Source organism: Canis aureus, chromosome 11 (assembly GCF_053574225.1).
Source record: "Canis aureus isolate CA01 chromosome 11, VMU_Caureus_v.1.0, whole genome shotgun sequence".
In the NCBI taxonomy this organism is placed as follows: Eukaryota; Metazoa; Chordata; class Mammalia; order Carnivora; family Canidae; genus Canis; species Canis aureus.
Genome location: NC_135621.1, coordinates 8017340 through 8036832, shown reverse-complemented (window position 1 = coordinate 8036832; position 19493 = coordinate 8017340). Strand labels below are relative to the sequence as shown.

General features: G+C 43.9%; 1 protein-coding gene and 1 long non-coding RNA gene across 4 annotated transcripts in view; one reads left to right on the top strand and one right to left on the bottom strand.

The window, feature by feature from the left end:
- PPM1H (protein phosphatase, Mg2+/Mn2+ dependent 1H) overlaps positions 1–19493 on the top strand; it is a 259566-nt gene that overhangs the window by 235205 nt on the left and 4868 nt on the right. Inside the window, exon 10 of one of the 3 annotated variants that reach the window (XM_077913648.1) lies at positions 13662–14369. The exons of the other annotated variants lie outside the window; for them this stretch is intronic. Coding sequence (XP_077769774.1) covers positions 13662–13704 — 43 coding nt within the window. The 3' untranslated portion in view covers positions 13705–14369. Of the gene's footprint in view, positions 1–13661; positions 14370–19493 lie in introns of those variants that run through there. 3 annotated transcript variants of the gene reach the window in all.
- Positions 1178–17194, bottom strand: LOC144323321 (uncharacterized). The gene is made up of 3 exons (XR_013388735.1): positions 17014–17194; positions 12965–13674; positions 1178–1541 (listed from the first exon to the last, which is right to left on the bottom strand). It is a non-coding gene; the product is annotated as an uncharacterized LOC144323321 (long non-coding RNA).

Sequence of the window (19493 nt, the reverse complement as noted above, 5' to 3'; positions counted from 1 at the left end):
TTCAGAAATGTTTTTAAAAGTGTTAAAAATAGGAACAAGGACTAGAGACCATACATTGCACAGATTTTAAAAATAAGGAAGTAGAACTTCTGGAGATAACAAATATAAGAAATAAAAATTAGGGATGCCTGGGTGGCTCAGTGGTTGAGCGTCTGCCTTTGGCTCAGGGCATGATCCTAGAGTCCCAGGATCGAGTCCTGCGTCAGGCTTCCTGTATGGAGCCTGCTTCTCCACCATCTTCCTATGTCTCTGCCTGTCTTTCTGTGTCTCTCATGAATAAATAAATAAAATCTTAAAAAAAAAAGAATTAAAAATTCAGTGCTTTAAACAGATTAGAGACAGTTGAAGGGAACACTGGTGAACTGGAAAATTGATCTGAATAGTTAAGAATATGGCTGAGAGAGACAAAGAAGAGGAGAAATGTAAAATGAGATTATGAGACTAGGGGAATGGCCTAAAATGCTCACAGAATCCCAAAAGTAAATACTGCAGATGAGAAGAAGAAAAAGTTCCAGAATTGTTGAATGATAATAAACTGAAGTTCTAGAAAGACCAACAGATCTCAAGCAGAAGAAATGAAAATTATAAGTAGATATTTCATAATGAAACTAAAGAACTTCAAACAAACAAAAGAATAAAAGCAGCCAGAAAGAAGGCAAAACAGATCTATATAAATAGCATTTAGACTGAAAGCTGACTTTTCAGAAATAGCAACAATATCCAAAGGATAGTGGAGTTCTATCTTTAGTTGTCTAAGAATATTTTATTAACATGAAAGTTTTTTTTAATATATATGAAAGAATTTTCATATGGAGTAAAAACATCATTAAAGAGGATAAATTACAGACATTCTTAGGCAAAACACAACCTGAGGAATTTTAATGCCAACGAAACTCCTCAGAAGAAAATTCTAAAGGATGTACTTAGATAAGGAAATGAAATGATCCCAGATGGAAGATCAGAGAAGTAAAATGGATTATTAAGCTGGGATCTTAGTAAATTTGTAGATACACTGGTATATAAAACAGAAACAAGGATGTCTAATGTGTGGTCCTAAAAATTCTAGAATCAAAATATTAACTAAAAACAGCACAATTGGCAGGGGGGGATAGCAAATCAGCTACAGTGTGTGGTGATTCTATCAGAAAAGAGGTTCTCTTAAAATATTTAGCTTTAGACTCTGTGTTTAAATAGCTAAGAAAACTACAAAACAAACAATATATAACTTTTAGACTAATCAAGGGAGAGAAAGCTTACATAGGTTCAGAAACCAAATTTCTAAACAATTTATAAATCAAAAATATATAATAAAAATTAGAAATTACTTGCATTTGGGTGGGGCATGTCAGTGATGCAGTGGTTTGAGTGTCTGACTCTTGGTTTCGGCTCAGGCCATGACCTCAGGGTCACGGGATTGAGCCCCATGTTGAATTCCATGTCCATGCAGAGTCTGCTTAAAATTCTCTCTTCTTCTCCGCCTCTCACTTGTGCTCATGCTCTCTCTCACTCATTCTCTTTCTCTCTCAAATAAGTAAATAAATCTTAAAAAAAAAAAAAAAGTAAAAGAAAAGAAATTACTTGGGTTTAAATAACAGGAAGAATACTACACATCAAAACTTTAAAGGCTAAATTTCAAGCCTTTTTTTTTTTTTTTTTTTTTTTTTGGTCTAATTCAATAAGCTATGCATAGATGAAGACTCCACTCACCCCTGACCTGAGCCATCTCCTCCACATCATAAGATAGCTTTTTCCAAAACTCCCCACTGTATCACAAAGAACCCCTGGCCACAAGCTCTAGACTCCTTACCACAGAGAAAGATTTTCTCAGAGAAGGACCCTGAGGGCTGACTTGTGTTATGGAGCTATTTCTGCCTATATTATCCACATAAACACGTACATAGACTTTTTATAATTTCTAGATTCTAGGAACCAAAGGATGGAGCTATCTACTCATGGACCATGTGTTCTTTTCCTGAGTGCAGGCATTTAGTAAACACCTGTCCTAACCTAATTTTAAAGTTCAGCTCTGCGGTCCTTATTTCAACAATAGCATCTAATTTAAGAAGTGAAAACAGCACAATAAACACAGGAGAAGCAGTGGAAGGAAAAAATTAGAGATGAGAAAATAGAGAACAAATATTCTATAAAAATAAATGGTAAATGAATTCAGTAAAGTTGCAGGATACAAAAACAGTATATAGCAATCTGTTGAGTTTCTCTACACTATTAACAAACTAGCAGAAAGAGAATGTAAGAAAACGGTCCCATTTACAATTGCATCAGAAAGAATAAAATACCTAGGAATAAATTTAACCAAGGAAGTGAAGACCTGTACTCTGCAAAATACAAGAGACACTGATGAAAGAAATTGAAGATGAAAAGAAACGGAAAACATTCCATGCTCATGGATTAGAAGAATAAATATTGTTAAAATGTCCATACTCCTCAAAGCAATCTACAGATTCAGTGCAATCTCCATCAAAATACCAAAAGCATTTTTCACAGAACTAGAAAAAATAGTCCCAAAATTTGTGTAGAACCACATAAAACCCTAAATTGCCAAAGCATTGTTGAGAAGGAAGAAAAAAGATATCACAATCCCAAATTTCAAGATGCACTACAGTGCTCGCTTCAACAGGACATATACTAAAAACAAGATGCACTACAAAGCTGTAGTAATCAAAATAGTATTGTCCTGACACAAGAATAGACAATTGGGTCAAGGAACAGAATAGAGAGCCTAGAAATAAGGCCACATATTAATTGGTCAATTAATCTACAAAGGAGGCAAGAATATACAATGGGGAAAAAACAGTCTCCTCAATAAATGATGTTGGGAAAACTGGACAGCTACATGTAGAAGAATGAGACTGGGCCACTTTCCTTATACCATACGCAAAAATAAACTCAAAACAGATTAAAGACCTGAAACCATAAAACTCCTCAGAGAAAACATAGGCCATAAACTCTTGGCCTTAACAGTATTTTTCTAGATGTGTTTCCACAGACAAGGGAAACAAAAGCGAAAAAAAGAAAGAAAAGGAAGAAAGAAAGAAAGAGAGAGAGAGAGAGAGAGAAAGAAAGAAAGAAAGAAAGAAAGAAAGAAAGAAAGAAAGAAAGAAAGAAAGAAGAAACCATTGGGACTACATCAAACTAAAAAGCTTTTGCACTGTGAAGGAAACCATCAACAAAATGAGAAGGCAACCTACCAAGTGGGAGGAGATTTTTGTAATATTTGGTATCCAATAAAGGGTTCATATCCAAAATATATAATGAACTACCATAACTCAACATCCCAGGGGAATGAAAAACAATTAAAAATGGGCAGAGGGCCTGAATAGACTTTTTTCCAAAGAAGACATACAGATGGCCAACAGACACATGAAAAGAAGCCCAACATCAGTCACCATCAGGGAAATACACATCAAAACCACCACGAGATAACACCTCACATCAGTCAGAATTGCTAGTATCAAAAAGATAAATAACATGTTTGGCAAGGATGTGGAGAATAGAAATCCTCATGCACTATTGGTGGGAATATAAATTGGTGCGGCCACTATGGAAAACAATATGCAAGATTCTTCAAAAAGTTAAAGATAGAAACACTATATGAGGGGATCCCTGGGTGGCTCAGCGGTTTAGCGCCTGCCTTTGACCCAGAGCGTGATCCTGGAGACCCGGGATCAAGTCCCACATCGGGCTCCCGGTGCATGGAGCCTGCTTCTCCCTCTGCCTGTGTCTCTGCCTCTCTCTCTCTCTCTCTCTCTCTCTCTCTGTGTGACTATCATAAATAAATAAAAATTTTTTAAAAATCTTAAAAAGGAAAAAAAAAAAAAGCAACACCATATGATCCAGTAATTCCACTTCTACATGTTTACCCAAAGAAAATGAAAACTCTAGATCAAAACGATATATTCATCCCTCTGTTTATTGCACCTTTATTTACAGTAGCCAAGATGTGGAGGCAACTTCAGTGTCCATTGGTGAATGAGTAAAGAATATGTGGTGTTGATATACACTGGAATATTACTCAGCCATAAAAAGGGAGGAGGAAATCTTGCCATTCTCAACAACATATGGACTGAAGGAATATGCTAAGTGAACTAAATCGAAGAAAGACAGATACCATATGATTTCACTTACATGTAGAATCTAAAAAACAAATGAACAAACAGAAACCGACTCAAAAATACAGGCAACAAACTGATAGTTGCCAGAGGGGATGGGAGATAGGAGGAATGGGTGAAGAGGATTGAGAGTTGCAAACTTCCAGTTATAAGATAGATCATGGGGAAGAAAAGTACAGTATAGACAGTGTAGTCGATAATATCATAAGAACTTTATGTGGTGACAGATGGTAACTACCCTTATGGTGAGCATCTCATGATATATAATTATCAAATCACTGTGTTGTACACCTAAGGCTAATATAATACTATATGTCCACTACACTTCAATTAAAATTTTTTAATGATAAAGCCAAAGTTTATTGTTTAAAGCAACTAACACATTAGAAAATGCAAATGAAAACCACAATGAGGGGGATCCCTGGGTGGCTCAGCGGTTTAGCGCCTGTGTTCAGCCCAGGGCATGATCCTGGAGTCCCAGGATCGAGTCCCACGTTGGGCTCGCTGCATGGAGCCTGCTTCTCCCTCTGCCTGTGTCTCTGCCTCTCTCTCTCTCTCTCTCTGTCTCTCTCTGTCTCTCTCTGTCGCTCATGAATAAACAAATAAAATCTTAAAAAAAAAAAAAACCACAATGAGATATCATCTCACCCATCAGGATAGCTATTAAAAAAAAATATATATATATATAAAAAAACAGAAAATAGCAAGTAGGTGAGAATGTGGAGAAATTGAAACCCTTGTGCATTACTGTTAAGAACGTAAAATGGGATAGCTGCTATGGAAACCAATACGGTGGTTCTTCAAAAAAAAAAATAAACATAATTATTGTATGACTCAATAATCCACTCCTGTCTATATACCCAAAAGAAGTGAAAACAGTTAAACAGATATTTGTACACTCATGTTCATAGCAGCAGTATTCCCAATAGCTAACACATAGAAGCAACCCATATGTCTCCCAGTGAATGAATGGATAAGGAAAACATGGCAGATAATGCAATGGAGTATTAATCAGCCTTCAAAAGGAATGAAATTCTCAGGCATGCGACAAAATGGGTGGTCAGTGTAGGCATTGTACCAAGTAAAATAACCAGTCACGTAACAACAAATATCGTGTAATTCAATTTAATGGGGTGCTTAGAGTAATCAGATTCATCAATTCACAAAGTAAAATGGTTGTTGCCAGGGACTGGGGGGAGGGGAAGAAAAATATGTGTTTAACGGGTGCAACATTTCAATTTGGGAAAATGAAAATGTGAGGATAAATAGTGGTGATAGTTGTATAAAAATGTGAATGTACCAAGTGCCACTGAACTGTACACCTTTAAAATGGTTAAAGTGTTCAATTCTGTGTTATGTATATTTTACCACAAACAGTTTCTCAAATAAGCAAACTTGGAGAAAAAGCTAATAAATTAGATAAATTTCCCGTAAGACTAAATGAAAACAAGAAGGGTGACAAATACTATTTAAGAATAAAAAAACAGTAATATCTCAGACACAGCAGCAGTTAGATGTGACAATATTATGAAGATATACAAATTCTTTCATAGGTACGTTATAAAGATATCAATCTTTAGAGTCAGTACAGTTATAACCAAAGTTCCAGTGAGGTTTTCTTTTTTTTTTAATTTTATTTTTTTTTAAATTTTTTTATTTATTTATGATAGTTACAGAGAGAGAGAGAGGGAGGCAGAGACACAGGCAGAGGGAGAAGCAGGCTCCATGCACCGGGAGCCCGACATGGGATTCGATCCCGGGTCTCCAGGATCGCGCCCTGGGCCAAAGGCAGGAGCCAAACCGCTGCGCCACCCAGGGATCCCTCCAGTGAGGTTTTCATGTAGCTTCATAAGGTCATTCTAAGATGTATATGGAAGAACAAATGCCAGGAATGTTTGTGACATTTCTGTATGGGTCTTACCCTTCTAGATATTAAGATAAAATCAGAACAATTGAAACGGTGTAGAAAACATTAAAACTGAATCCCTTCTTCACACCTTAGACTAAAATCAAGCCCCTGCAAATTACGACTTACATGCGAAAGGCAAAATAAATAAATACAACTTATAGAAAATTGTTTGGGAGAAATTGTCTTTATGATCTTAGCATAGAGAAGGATTTCTTAAAGAAGACCCAGAAAGCACAAACGATAAAAGATTGATAACCTTGACTGCATTAAAATTTGCAACTTTGGTTCTTCAAAAGACAACATAAAGAGTAAAATGACAAGCCATGAACTGGGAAAAGATTTTTGCAACTGGCATAAGTGAAGAGGGATTCATACCCATAAAATACAATGAACTCTCACAGGTCAATAAAGGAAACACAAACAACCCATTAGAAAAATGAGCAAGAGCCAAACAGTCATGACACAGAAGAACATTAATGTCCAATAAATAAATGCATTTTTAAAACACTCAAATGCAGTAAGCAGAGAGGTACAAATTAAAAACATGAGGTAACGGCAGATGGCCTTGTGAATTTGTAGACAGGCGGATGACATGTTGGCCTACCTGGGGGAGTCGGGCATTTGCCTGTCCTGTGACTCAGAAGTTCTTCTCTTGGGTCTGTGCCCTGGAGCACTGGTTCTGCAAGTGTAGTCCTTGGGTCACGTGGCATCGGCAGTATCAGAAAACTTGTTAGAAATGCAAATTCCCAGGCCCCATCCCAAATCTATCAGATAAAACTCCAGTGATGGGACCCAGCAGGTTGTGTTTTAACAGATCATTCAGGCGACCTGGTGCTGGTGAAATTCCAAATGAAAAGATAATCCACAGGGACGCCCGGGTAGCTCAGTGGTTGAGCGCCTGCCTTTGGCCCAGGGCGTGATCCCAGGGGTCTTGGGGTCAAGTCCCACGTTGGGCTCCCTGCAGGGAGCCTGCTTCTCCCTCTTCCTGTGTCTCTGCCTCTCTCTGTGTCTCTCATGAATAAATAAATAAAATCTTGAAAAGAAAAAAGATAACCCACAGAACTGTTTTTGTTACAAAAGCTGGGATCAACACACATGTCCAGTCACAGGATGGATAAACCAAGGGATGCTTCACAGCTCAAAAGGAACAAACCGAAGATGTGCTCGTTTGTGGGGAAGAATCTAGAAAAACGGGATGTTGAGTTTAATAAGGAAGTCACAGAAGAATACGCAGATGATGACTGCGTGAAGTAGAAGACTAGCCCTGTGTCATTTGGGTAAACAGATACTAAAGCTATTATAAAAAAGGCAAGAGACTTAACCCCAAGTTCAGGACTGTGGCTACGTTGGTAGAAGGGGTGGCGGGTAGGGAGGAAGGTCGCACATCGCTGCGTCTGCATGTGAACTGGGAGACACAGCTTGGCCTGGCGCTCCCCTGCTCAGAACCTTGTCGCGCTGCGAGTCCAGCTCCTGGTCCTGCCCCGTAGGCCCGGGCCTGGGCGAGCGTCCTTAGGCTGCCAACGCCTCCGGTCCCTCCTCTGCAAAGGGGGGGCTTCCCTGGGACAGCCCCAAACCCGAGGGCCAGCGGGCGGGTGCTGTTGCTGTTCTGTTCTGTGCCGTCTGTCTACACCTCGTATACCCCACAGCAGAAACTCCTCCTGCAGGAAAAACGTGAAGGCGGCGCTCTTTTGCCTCTTCCACTTGCTTGGTACCCAAGTGTTTGGATTCTTTTATTTGAGCTTAAATGCATTTTTCTCCCGTTGAGCTTTTAGTTTTCATGTGATGCTTTATATCCTGCTGGTTAGCAACGTTCTCGTTGGTTTTCTCTCCCGTGATTATTTTTATGAAGCCTCACAAAGCCAGCTGACAGGTGCTAGGGCCCAGGTGCCAAACTCGGTTTGAAAATCTCTCCGAGCTCACATGGGTTTGCTCACCAGCCAGCCCACCACTCTCCACGACAACAGACCTGCCCTCCAGGGGCTGGTAACCTCTGGACAGTGTTGTCGCAGGGCAGGTGGGTACCGCCGGGGGCAGCTGGGTACCGCTGGGGGCAGGTGCATGCCGCTCAGGGCAGGTATGTGCAGCTCAGGGCAGATGCGTGCAGCTCAGGGCAGGTGGGTGCCGCTCAGCACAGGTGCGTGCTGCTTGCAGGTGTGTGCCACTCAGCACAGGTGGGTGCCGCTCAGCTGCAGGTGCATGCCGCTCGGGGCAGGTGGGTGCCGCTCGGGGCATGTGTGTGCCTCTCGGGGCAGGTGCGTGCCGCTCAGGGCAGGTGAGTGCTGCTCAGCGCAGTGGGTGCCTCTCAGGACAGGTGCGTGCCGCTCAGCGCAGGTGGGTGCTGCTCAGCTGCAGGTGCATGCCGCTTGGGGCAGGTGGGTGCCACTCAACACAGGTGGGTGCCGCTCGGGGCAGGTGTGTGCCTGTCAGGACAGGTGGGTGCCACTCGGGGCAGGTGCGTGCCGCTCAGCACAGGTGGGTGCCGCTTGGGGCATGTGTGTGCCTCTCAGAGCAGGTGCGTGCCGCTCAGGGCAGGTGGGTGCTGCTCAGCGCAGGTGGGTGCCTCTCAGGACAGGTGCGTGCCGCTCGGTGCAGGTGGGTGCCGCTCAGGGCAGGTGGGTGCTGCTCAGCGCAGGTGGGTGCCTCTCAGGGCAGGTGCATACCAGCCCAGGACAGGTGCGTGCTGCTCGCGCAGGCTCCTGGGTCTGTCAGGACTGCTACCTCCAGACGCAGGGCTTATGGCAATTTCGTGGGGGCAAACGGGGCAGGAAAGAAAAAGGGTTTGTGTCGCTTTTCGGGGGGAGATGACAAACCAAAGCCTAGGAGGGGACTCTGCGGCAGGGACGCAGCAAGCACCCGGAGCTGGGGTAGCTCAGCAGTCCCGCTGGCGAGGAAGGGAGGCAGCTGTGGCTGAGGGGACTGGCGGGTGGCGGAGGGCGCGCCAGGCCCAGCTTGCTCCTGGGGCGGGGAGGGGGCGGGAGGCACGCACTCCTGGCCGTGCCCGTGGGGCTGAAGGTCCGCAAGGTCACGGACATGCAAGGGCATTGCGGTGTGAGCCGTTAAGAACCGGCGCCTAACCTAAGCTTCCTTCCCACGGCGGCTGCCTGATGCCTGGGGGCTCCGCAGTCCAGCATCTGCCTGTGGCCCAGGCCGTGACCCCAGGGTCCCAGGATCGAGTCCCACATCGGGCTCCCTGCACGGAGCCTGCTTCTCCATCTGCCTGCGTCTCTGCCTCTCTCTCTCTCTCTCTCTCTCTGTGTCTCTCATGAATCAATAAATAAAATTTTATTTTATTTTTTTAATAAAATTTTAAAAATATGTATGAGTGGAAGTCCTCCAAATAAATTTTAATCTAAGTCATTCTGTCTGGGAGGAGAAGGAGCCACTTCCTAATTCCAGAGGCTCCGTGGCTCTTCCTTAGCCAGGAGGAATAATTTCTCCCCAGATAGAGGCCAGGACCAAAGGGGTACCTATGTAACCATGTTGGGGGGCTGGAGGGCTGGGGGTAGGGGTGGAGGGTTCCTGGGTCCAAACGTGACTCAGCTGCCCAAAGGAGGTCAGCCTGTTGTTTGACGGAACATGAGGAAGGACAGGTGTATCCCCAGGGCAGGCCACCCCCCAGCAAGGGGAGGCCACAGGGCAAATGAGAACAGCAGTGGTCCTTCATTCGAGGGTTTGAATGGGGCCGGTCTACTCTGAGTTCTGCAGATTTTGTACAAAAATTTCTTTTTGTCTAGAAATTTAGCAGAACAGAAAGGCTGACCATTAGCCCTGTGACAGGCAGGCCTTTGGGGTTTTGCCTTGGGATTATTCAACTTTTAAGGTTCCGTGTAGGTTGTTTCCTTTTCCTTTTCTTTTTAGCGACTGCCATCCTCAACAAGTGGCCAGCATTGCCTTCCTGTGATGCTGTCCTTTCCCACCAAGGAATTCATAAATAGCACGTTCCCCTCTAGAGCGCAGAGGGAGGGAAGGGACGATTAGCATAACGATATGTTTGCAACTTTCTGACCCTGACCCCATCCTCTCAGGCAGAGATGGAGTAAAAATCAGCTGTATGAGTCTCTTGACTCCAGTGTATCTTCTGAAGTCCCTGTTGCTGTTTTGAACTGTCTCCACAGAAGAACCAGAAAATTAAAAGGAGGCTTCTTATGGACTCGCCAGAAGGAGTGTGGCGGATTTCTCTTGCTTTTTCTTTTCTTCTTTCGAGTGGAGTTCGCCCTGAAGTATAGCAGAGTGGCGGGGCTGCGAGTCCCCTGTGGGGTTATGAATTGAACCGTTCATAGGAAATACGCCAAGCCAGGCCCTGAGTTGGGTAGTTGGAGTCATGGACAAGAACCTGTAGTTCTCTGTAAACCTGGCAGGGGCAAAAACAACAATACCAGGAAGAGTCTCTACTGAGGCCTAAACGTCTCACAAACTTGGAGACGGTGCTCGGAGAAAGGCCTGGAAGGGGTTTTCTGAGGCAAACTATCTGGGATTGACTTCGCCCCTCCATCAGGCTGCAGGTCTAGCAGTAGGTCTCCTGCGGACAGTATTCAACACGGAGGCAGGTGTGTCCACGTTCAGAGAGGATGCTTAGTGTTTTGTCCAAAGGTAACAAAGTGTCATTATGACTGAGGGGGAAGGACAAGGACAAAGCCGAGGGGAACCAGGGCCAAAGAACAGTAAACCAACCATGGAAGCAAGGCCTGCAGGCACATTCCAGATGCCCAGGCCAAACTCTGCGGGCCTTTGCCAGGCCTTCCCACCCCAAACCTCTCTGCGGAAACCTCCTTTTTGTGGAACTCCGGACACCGTGTCCCTGTCCCCCTGCTGGGACACCCGAAGGGGCTCATTACGGGGTGTTCAATCTGTAAGTCCCAACACAGCGCCTCCCTAACAAGAGAGACCGCCTTGATGGGTCACAGCCCGGACGTCCTCCTCCACATCCACGCTCCCCGAGACTCGGTCTGTGGGCCTCGATGAGGAAGAGAGGAAGCAGCAAAACAGCCCCCAACACTGACCGCGGTGTTACCAGCGCAGCTATTGAGTGCGGGTTTGTGTTTCCTCGATAATAATGACATTTATTTTGGCAAAGGATGAAAGAAAGTTCTTCTTATGAAATCTTTCCGTGGATTAGCCGGACTGATCTCTCCCAGCACCACGTGGTTTGGAAAAACTATGACTCCGATGCAAAAAGGAAGGGTTCCCGTCACCACCGCCCCCCACTACCCCCACAGCTATTACAGCTTGAGGAACAGAGTCGTGGGTGCGCGACCTGCTGCTGGGAGACTGGAGCAGATCTGCATTGTTGTTCCTGTTGCACAATCCAGCGTCCTTAGGCCCCGGGGATGTTGGCAGTCGGTCTGCGCTGCTGCCCACGGCGCCTCCGAACAGCCAGGCCCCTCTTTCCTCCCTCGCTGCCATCTACGGGGCAGCTGGGGCAGAGGCGTGGGGCCACTTAGTGGGACCATCAGGACATTTCAAGGGCTTGCCAGGGAAGATCGAGAAGGAAATGCTCTGTTGTTCCCCCTCACATTGAAAAGTTTGCCAGTGGGGATACAAGCAAAACTAAACACGCACCCCCTAAGAGACCAGGGAGTCGGTGCCAGGGCAGAGGGGGGATGAGGCCTGGCGGGTGTCTCCACCCTCTCCTGTGACTGTGGGCGGCTCTCCTCAGTCCCTGGCCCTCTGCCTGCGGGCACCTTAACCCCTGGGGTACACAGTGGCAGTGTCACAGTACCAGTGCCTCTGAATAGTCCATCAGACTGGGACCCCCGCACCCTGGGCCGGGGACAGAAGCTGTCATGAGTGGCTTCAGTGACCCCAGAGGCCGGTAAGGGACACGCGTGGTTCAGCTCCCAGCAGTGAGATGCCTCCTCCTGGGATGCGCTGCCCGGGGCCAAATCCAACAAAGAGCCCTCACCCCTACCCGCAGGCCGCTGTAGATGCCGGCCAATGTTCCAGAGCTTGGGAGAGCTTTTCTACCTCTTAAATTTCAGAGGCCTGCTCAGAATGCAAAGAAGATTCCTCCTCCTGTTCCCATCACACTCTATTACTGCTGGGCATCAGCAGATGGAGGCTGCCTTTTATATGCAAATATGGGGAACCCATTAATTCCCCAATTCCTGCCACCCACCTCCCTCCTGTGAGACCCTGATCTGCACCATCTAAATGGCAAATAGCAGTTCCCACCCAACGAGAACTATTAAGGCCTTAAAGGCACGGGCATAGCCTGAGGCCTGAAAAGGAGGCCGCTTCCACACCAGTGCTGATTCAGAGGTGGCCTCTGTTGGAAACCGGCTCCCTAAGCGGTGGACGCCGGAAGGCAAATCTCTTGGGGAAGAAAAAGACATCTTCTGTTCAGTGAGGGCAACGCGAGCGAGCGTGTAGTGACCCCTGACCAGGTGCCGGGACTGTGCGGAATGTTTTGTGGAAGGTTCTCACTCATTCCTTGCGGGGGCCTCCGAGGTCTCGCCCTGCCGTCATTCCAGATTTATAAGGAAAAAAAGAGGGGCTCCAAGAGGCCGAGGGATTTTCCAGAGTGCCCATGTGGGCTGTGGTCAAACCAAGATTGCGCCCTCGGCCACCCACGCCCACACCCTGAGCCCCTCCGTATTCTCTGCTGAAGAGCTGAGACAAGTAGGAAAGGCCACAGATGCCTCAGAATCGCGGGGACAACAGACCATGGAGGATTTATGGGTCAGGGCCCTGTGAAAAGGGCTTCTGGCCTTCCCGTAGTTCTTCAGCCCTCTTCCTTTCTTTGTTTTCTTCCCTCCCCTGCTGTCCTTTCTCTGCCCCCCCCCCGGAGCCTGAGGAAGCCTCTGAGCCAAGCCCTGTGCCGTGTGCCAAGTGAGCTCCCTCCCTGGCAGCCATTCCTTTCAGCAGAGCTTTGCTGATCAATATTGAAAGCTTCGGCCCAGAAGAAAAATGTTCTCAAAATACAAACCTTGTCTCCCAGGGAGATTCTTAGAAGAGAGCGAGTGCTTCAGACTGCTCCGGCAGTTCTCTCCTGCGGTCTGACCAAGCATTCTGAATAAGGCGGTCGGGAATGGCCCTTCATCTGCTCCACTCCCAGCTTCCAGAACCACCAGGCCCCTCCGCCTGCTTCAGGCCGGCGTGCAGTGGAATTCATTTCCCTTCAGCGGCACCATATTCTTTGCTTCTCTCCTGTAGGTTTTGTTCTCCCATTTCCTGTTTTGACTCAGTCTGTGGCACGTGTCTGCCCTTGTGTTCAGCCTCTCTACCAAAATCTATAGAGTTCTCCTGTTTTACTGACACATTTAGCAATTTCTTTCATAGTCACCAAACCAGGTAGCCCTTGTCAGGTAGATATTAGAGGAAAACCAAATGGGACTGGGGAGACCCGGTTCTTTCCCTCCAGAGAAAGTTGTCTCCTCTTGTACCACGTTGGATGCAAAGCAACCTTACAAATGGTTTCATGTCTGAGGCGAGTTGGCTCTCGAATATGGATGCCACTGGATTTTGAAATGGCGACCAGCCTGGCCGAATATTGGAGCTAGGGCAAAACACCCTCTCCCAAGAGCCAGTTTCTGGGGTTGTGTTGAGTTGATCATTTACAAGGAAAGCTCCTGCAAGTGGCCTCATTTTACCTGAATGTTGTTTCTGACTTCATTTCAATACAGGATCTCCTGTAGCCTGAGGGAAATGTCAAGAAACTGGTCATAGAGTTCAGATGTACTGTTAAGTCACTGAATACAGCATCTAATCAGCCCCCTTCAGTTGTCTGCACAGGCTGCTCTTACAGAGAAGATACCACACTCACCAGAGAAGACTGGCAAAGAGAAGTCATGTGGAGGAAATCTGAGCTCCTGGCCAGTGTTGGAAGAAGTGGTCCTGGACATTCTCCCTAAGCCTCGCACTCAGGTTGGAGCCATCCGTCCCTGAAGCACAGGGATACACAGATGATGGCAAGAACCTGAAGTTCTTTGAGGAAGGGATATGGTTTGCTAGGCTCACCACACAGGAAGTGGGAAGTTAAACCTCACACCACCCCTGTGTTAGGAGAATCCTAACCCAAGAAATTACATGTTCTAGAAAAACCCATAGTGTTTCCTAGTAAAGGCAGATTTAAAAATCTCTCTGTAACATAGAGCACAGAGTAACCCACCCCTATTGAAGAGAAATTTATATCTTATCTTCAAACCCACTATGAGAAAGAATAATTAGATATAATGGAGCCTTCCTTCTTGTTCTCCAAAGAAAACCCAGTAGAATAAGTTGAAACTTTAAACATGTACAACTAGAACCACAAGGTAAGAAGAGGTAGATTTGGGAAACAACCAAATGGAATTCACAATGGGGAAAAGTATGTCACTGAAATAAAGTCACTACAGTTCACCCTTGAATAACATGGGTTTGGAACTGCATGAATCCACTTATACATGTATTTTTTGACATGGTACTGTAAATGTGCTTTCTCTTATGATTTTTAATAAAATTTTATGTAGCTTACTTTATTGTAAGAATACAATATATATAATAAGTACATAATACAAGTAATAATATGTATTAATTATTTATGTTATCAGATGTCTGGGTAACAATAGGCTATTAAGAGTTAAGTTTTCAGAGTCAAAAGTTACACTTGGATTTTTGACTGTGTGGTGGTTGGTGCCACTAACCTCTGTGTTGTTGAACAGTTTACTGAATGGATTGAAGAGCAAACCACTACAACAGGAATTAGTGAATTTAAATAAATCAGATAGAAAAAAAACCAGTAACGAAGTGGACATGAAGATAAAATGGAGAAGATCTAATAGGAGAAAATATAAGAAGTAGAAGGCAAGCAATGTTCAGAAAGTTCACAGTTGAAAGTTTTCCAGAATCAAAGAAGTATCTTCTCATTTGAAGGAGTAAAACACATTTTCAACCATGATAAATATAAAGGAATCCTCACTGTTATGTCTTGGTGTAACTTCCAACCATCAATAACAAAACAACAGTAAAAAACTTAAAAGGCTACCAATGAAAAAAATATTTCCTTATAAAGAGATGACTTCTCTACAAGAAGAGTCACAATAAACGAAATATTATCTCTAAACTGCAGAGGGAAAATAATGGTCAACCCAGGATTCTATACCCAATAAAGCTATCCTGCAAGATAAAAAGCAAAAGTAAAAGATCTTTGTGGTCCAAAGACAGGATGAGTATTTTTTTTTAAGATTTTATTTATTCATGAGAGACAGAGAGAGAGGCAGAGACACAGGCAGAGGGAGAAGCAGGCTCCCGGTGGGGAGCCCGACATGGGATTTTATCAATCAACCTGATAGAAAGCAAGAATGAAGAAAAACATAATAAAGAGAAAACACACAGGAAGTTTTATATTTGTTTACATGTGTGTATTAGTGATGTCAGATTAATAAGCTCAGATATCCATTTTTACAATAAATATAGTTTACATCTTAATAACTATGAGATTAGATTTTATTGTAATTAGCCATATACCACTAATGAAATACACTTTAAACTACAAAGTTTAAAAAAATAAGACCAGATGAATTTCACAGATATTTACAGAACTTTAAATCCAAACACAACTGAATACATATTCTTCTCGAGTGCACACAGAACTTTCTCCAGAATAGACCACATACTGGGTCACAAATCAGGTCTCAACCGAGACCAAAAGATTGGGATTGTCCCCTGCATATTTTCAGACCATAATGCTTTGAAACTAGAACTAAATCACAAGAAGAAATATGGAAGAAATTCAAACACGTGGAGGTTAAAGACCATCCTGCTGAAAGATGAAAGGGTCAACCAGGAAATTAAAGAAGAATTTAAAAGATTCATGGAAACTAATGAGAATGAAGATACAATCGTTCAAAATCCTTGGGATACAGCAAAAGCAGTCCTGAGAGGGAAATACATCGCAATACAAGCCTCCCTCAAAAAACTGGAAAAAACTCAAATATACAAGCTAACCTTGCACCTAAAGGAACTGGAGAAAGAATAGCAAATAGATCCTACACCCAGCAGAAGAAGAGAGTTAATAAAGATTGAAGCAGAACTCAATGAAATAGAGACCAGAAGAACTGTGGAACAGATCAACAAAACCAGGAGTTGGTTCTGTGAAAGAATTAATAAGATAGATAAGCCAATAGCCAGCCTTATTACAAAGTTTTAAAAAATAAAAAGAAAAATAAATAGATAAATAATGGAGTGAAAGGAAAAATTTAAAAAAAAATAAAATTATTACTAAAGCTTAAGAAAAATGAAGTACAAAGTTTAGAAGTCCTACTCAGTCTTGTAGATTTGATCATTTAAAAATATCAGGATGAGGAGGTGACACTGAAAATGACTACCATTTCCTGCCTGAGAGACTGGGGATCACATTAACTAAGAATGATAGATGGGGAAAGTCCACCTTGGAGGTGAAAATAGTTAATATTTATTGACTTCTTCTTAAGCCTTCACTGGGGACTACCAACGAACTTAGGGAGCATCAGAAGAGTTTGTGTCGTGTGTCATGGAAGCCCCAGAAACGGGAGGACTTGAGTGTGTAGGTGGGTGAAAGCCTCCCCTCACCCATAAAAAAAGGAGCATTCAGGAAGACAGGAGCCGTCAAAGGCAAAGAAGGTGGTCAGTAGCGTCTGTGCTGGAGCAGGGCTGGGCTGAACGAGTACTGAAAAGAAGCTCTTAGGTCAAGGTGCAAGAGGCCAGCCTCGTAAGGTAGGGGAGCCTACTGGTGAGAGATTAAGGAGGAAAAAGGGAAGAAATTGAAGGAGCAAAAATGGATTTCTCTCTCAAGAAGTTTAGCACCTAAGGGAAGACAGAATGGATGGTAAAAAGAAATTCAGGCTCAAGGGAAGTTCTCTTGGAATAGGCAATAACCATTTTTAAGAATAAAACCTTAATTATCTAGAGCCCTCAGGGAATTGAGTTTCCTGGGTAACCGTCTTTTCTAGGTGACCTAATGCTGCTTTTTAAAATACCACTGCTAATTTTGACCATTTTTTAAATACCCGAACTCACCAGTAATGGCAACATCAGGGTGGTCCCTTGCCTTGAACTGAGGGTGCTCCTCTGTGGCTCTGTCTAACCTCGTTTGGATCTTTCTCGTTGCCCCAAGGCTGCAGACCCGGAGAGGCCAAGGGAATGACTTGCCTCTTTCCAGGCTAGCCACAGGAGCTGGCTTGAGTTCTTGTGTCCGTTTTTTGACCTCTTGGTTTTTTTGAAACAATAAATATTAACTTATTTTCACCTCCAAGGTGGGACCTTCCCCATCTATCATCTTTTTCTGTCAGCCACATTTTATCGTAACCTGACATAATTTTCTCCGTCTAGCGTGCTCTTGAGCTGAGTTCAGGTGTGTGCAGCTCTGACACAGGAAGAGCTATATTGACTCTGTATTGACTCAGCCCCGTTCCTTAACTTAAAAGGCTAAAGTTTGAGGGATGCCTGGGTGGTTCAGCGGTTCAGCTCAGGGTGTGATCCCAGGATCCTGAGATCGAGTCCTGCATCGGGGTCCACACAGGAAGCCTGCTTCTCCCTCCGCCTCTCTCTGTGTGTCTCTCATGAATAAATAAGTAAAATCTTAAAAAAAAAAAAAAAAAAGGGTGAAGTTTGGACCCTGGTCAATCACCAGGATGATAACATCCCTCTGATACTGTGGTAGCCTTTCCCTACATGGTTGTATGTCAGGTATACGATTTAACATAAACCCAAGGCTAATCTGGGGTGAGCATCTGAGAGAATCTTCTGAATATAGTATAAGCTACCGAATGTGCATTTTGGGAACGTTTATGGGGCCGTTTAGCCAAAGGCCGCTCTGGGCTCCTTGCTGTTTATTTCCTGATCTCAGTGGGAGAACCCTCCGAAAGGGGCCTCATCCTCCCTTGAGTGCAACCTAAGAGCTTTCTGCCGCAAAGCTGATAATTCTCTCAGGACAGAAGAAGGTGTCTCTCCTACCCACCTACCACCCATCGTCCGGGAGAAAAGGCATTTATTTTGCATGAACTAAACAGCACTTCCTGTGCCTGCTGTAGTGTGTGCCGCGCTCCTCCCTGCTATCTGGGCTGCAAGTAGACTTGAGTCTCAAAGACTGGAATCTTAATCCTGAGATCATTTGCTACGAACCTTAGTCTTATTTTATTTTATTTTATTTTATTTTATTTTATTTTACTTTATTTTATTTTAGTATTTGTTTACTTGCCAATCTCTTTTAATATGAAACCCAGCAAATCCATAAGGGGTCTTACCAGAAGAAATAGAAGAGCCTCCTGGTGCTCTGAATTCCATAAAATCGCAGTCCTAAGGGCAAGGCAGAGACATTCCAAAGTAGGGAAAATCCACTAGTAATATCAGGGTGGTCTGTAGTTAAAGGCTTCCAAGAAGCATTCCTTATAGGGTGACATTTATTATCTTGGTGATTTATCAGAGTCTGGCTTTTAGCTTTTCAGATTCAGAAACTGGTTTAATCCACATACAAAGAACAGATTCATTGTCGGAGCTGGACTCACCCTAACCAAGCTTACAAGATTGATGTGGAAACCGAAATGCCAGTTGACGTTTATGTGGAGAACTATAACTGACTGATATTCTTACAGCACAATGACTGGCTCACCCTTTCCCTTTAGGCAGGCCTACACAAGGAGCCAGATCATAATCAGGTTATTTGGTGAACGTGAAATCAGAGTTAACGGTGAATCATGTTTAATGGCACAGGCTGAGAGAATAATTCATCCACGCTAAATATGGTCGTACCAGCGGAACTAAATCTCTTTGAAGTCTGTCAGCTAAGACTTTCTCTGCTCTGATCAGTATTTGGATAGACACCTGCCGATGTTTTGCCTCATTTTTTTAATGCCACACAGCCAACCCGGGCCCATACCCACCAAAATCCCCTCCCACACTGGTCATTATATGTCAGTACTTTCCATTGGCTAATAGTGTAGTCATTCTTTTTCCTAAATGTAAATGTCTATGTGCAATCATATTTTCCAATTCTTGGAGGACCCCCACACACACACCTGCCGCTGTACCTAAATACCTATATTGATCAAGAGGAGAGTGTGGCATTGATAAGGGGGAGTGAATAGTTCATCCACACCAAGGCTTATCAGTCATTTCAAAAAACACCTTCACATTTTTACTGTACTCCCATGCGACGGGCACTATTGTATTTATTTAAATAAACTCACTTTTTAAAAAAAATAAATTCCCTTTTTAAAAATAATTCTATTTAAAAGATTGACCCCTACCATAAATAGAAAATGACTATCCTTTGTCCTAAAAAGAATGAGAAAAAAAAAAAAAAAAAGAATGTGGCCACCAAAATAACACTGAAAACAAAAGCTCTTATGTTTCCCAAGTACTTTTTCCGCTAGCCATGGTTTGCAGTGCAAAGCTGTGAGCTGAGCAGATCCACGTTAAAGACAGCCTTACACCAAATAGAGACTCTTTCCTTGATATCCCCAAAAGCCTCAGAGGAGGACTCAACAGAATAATTTAGG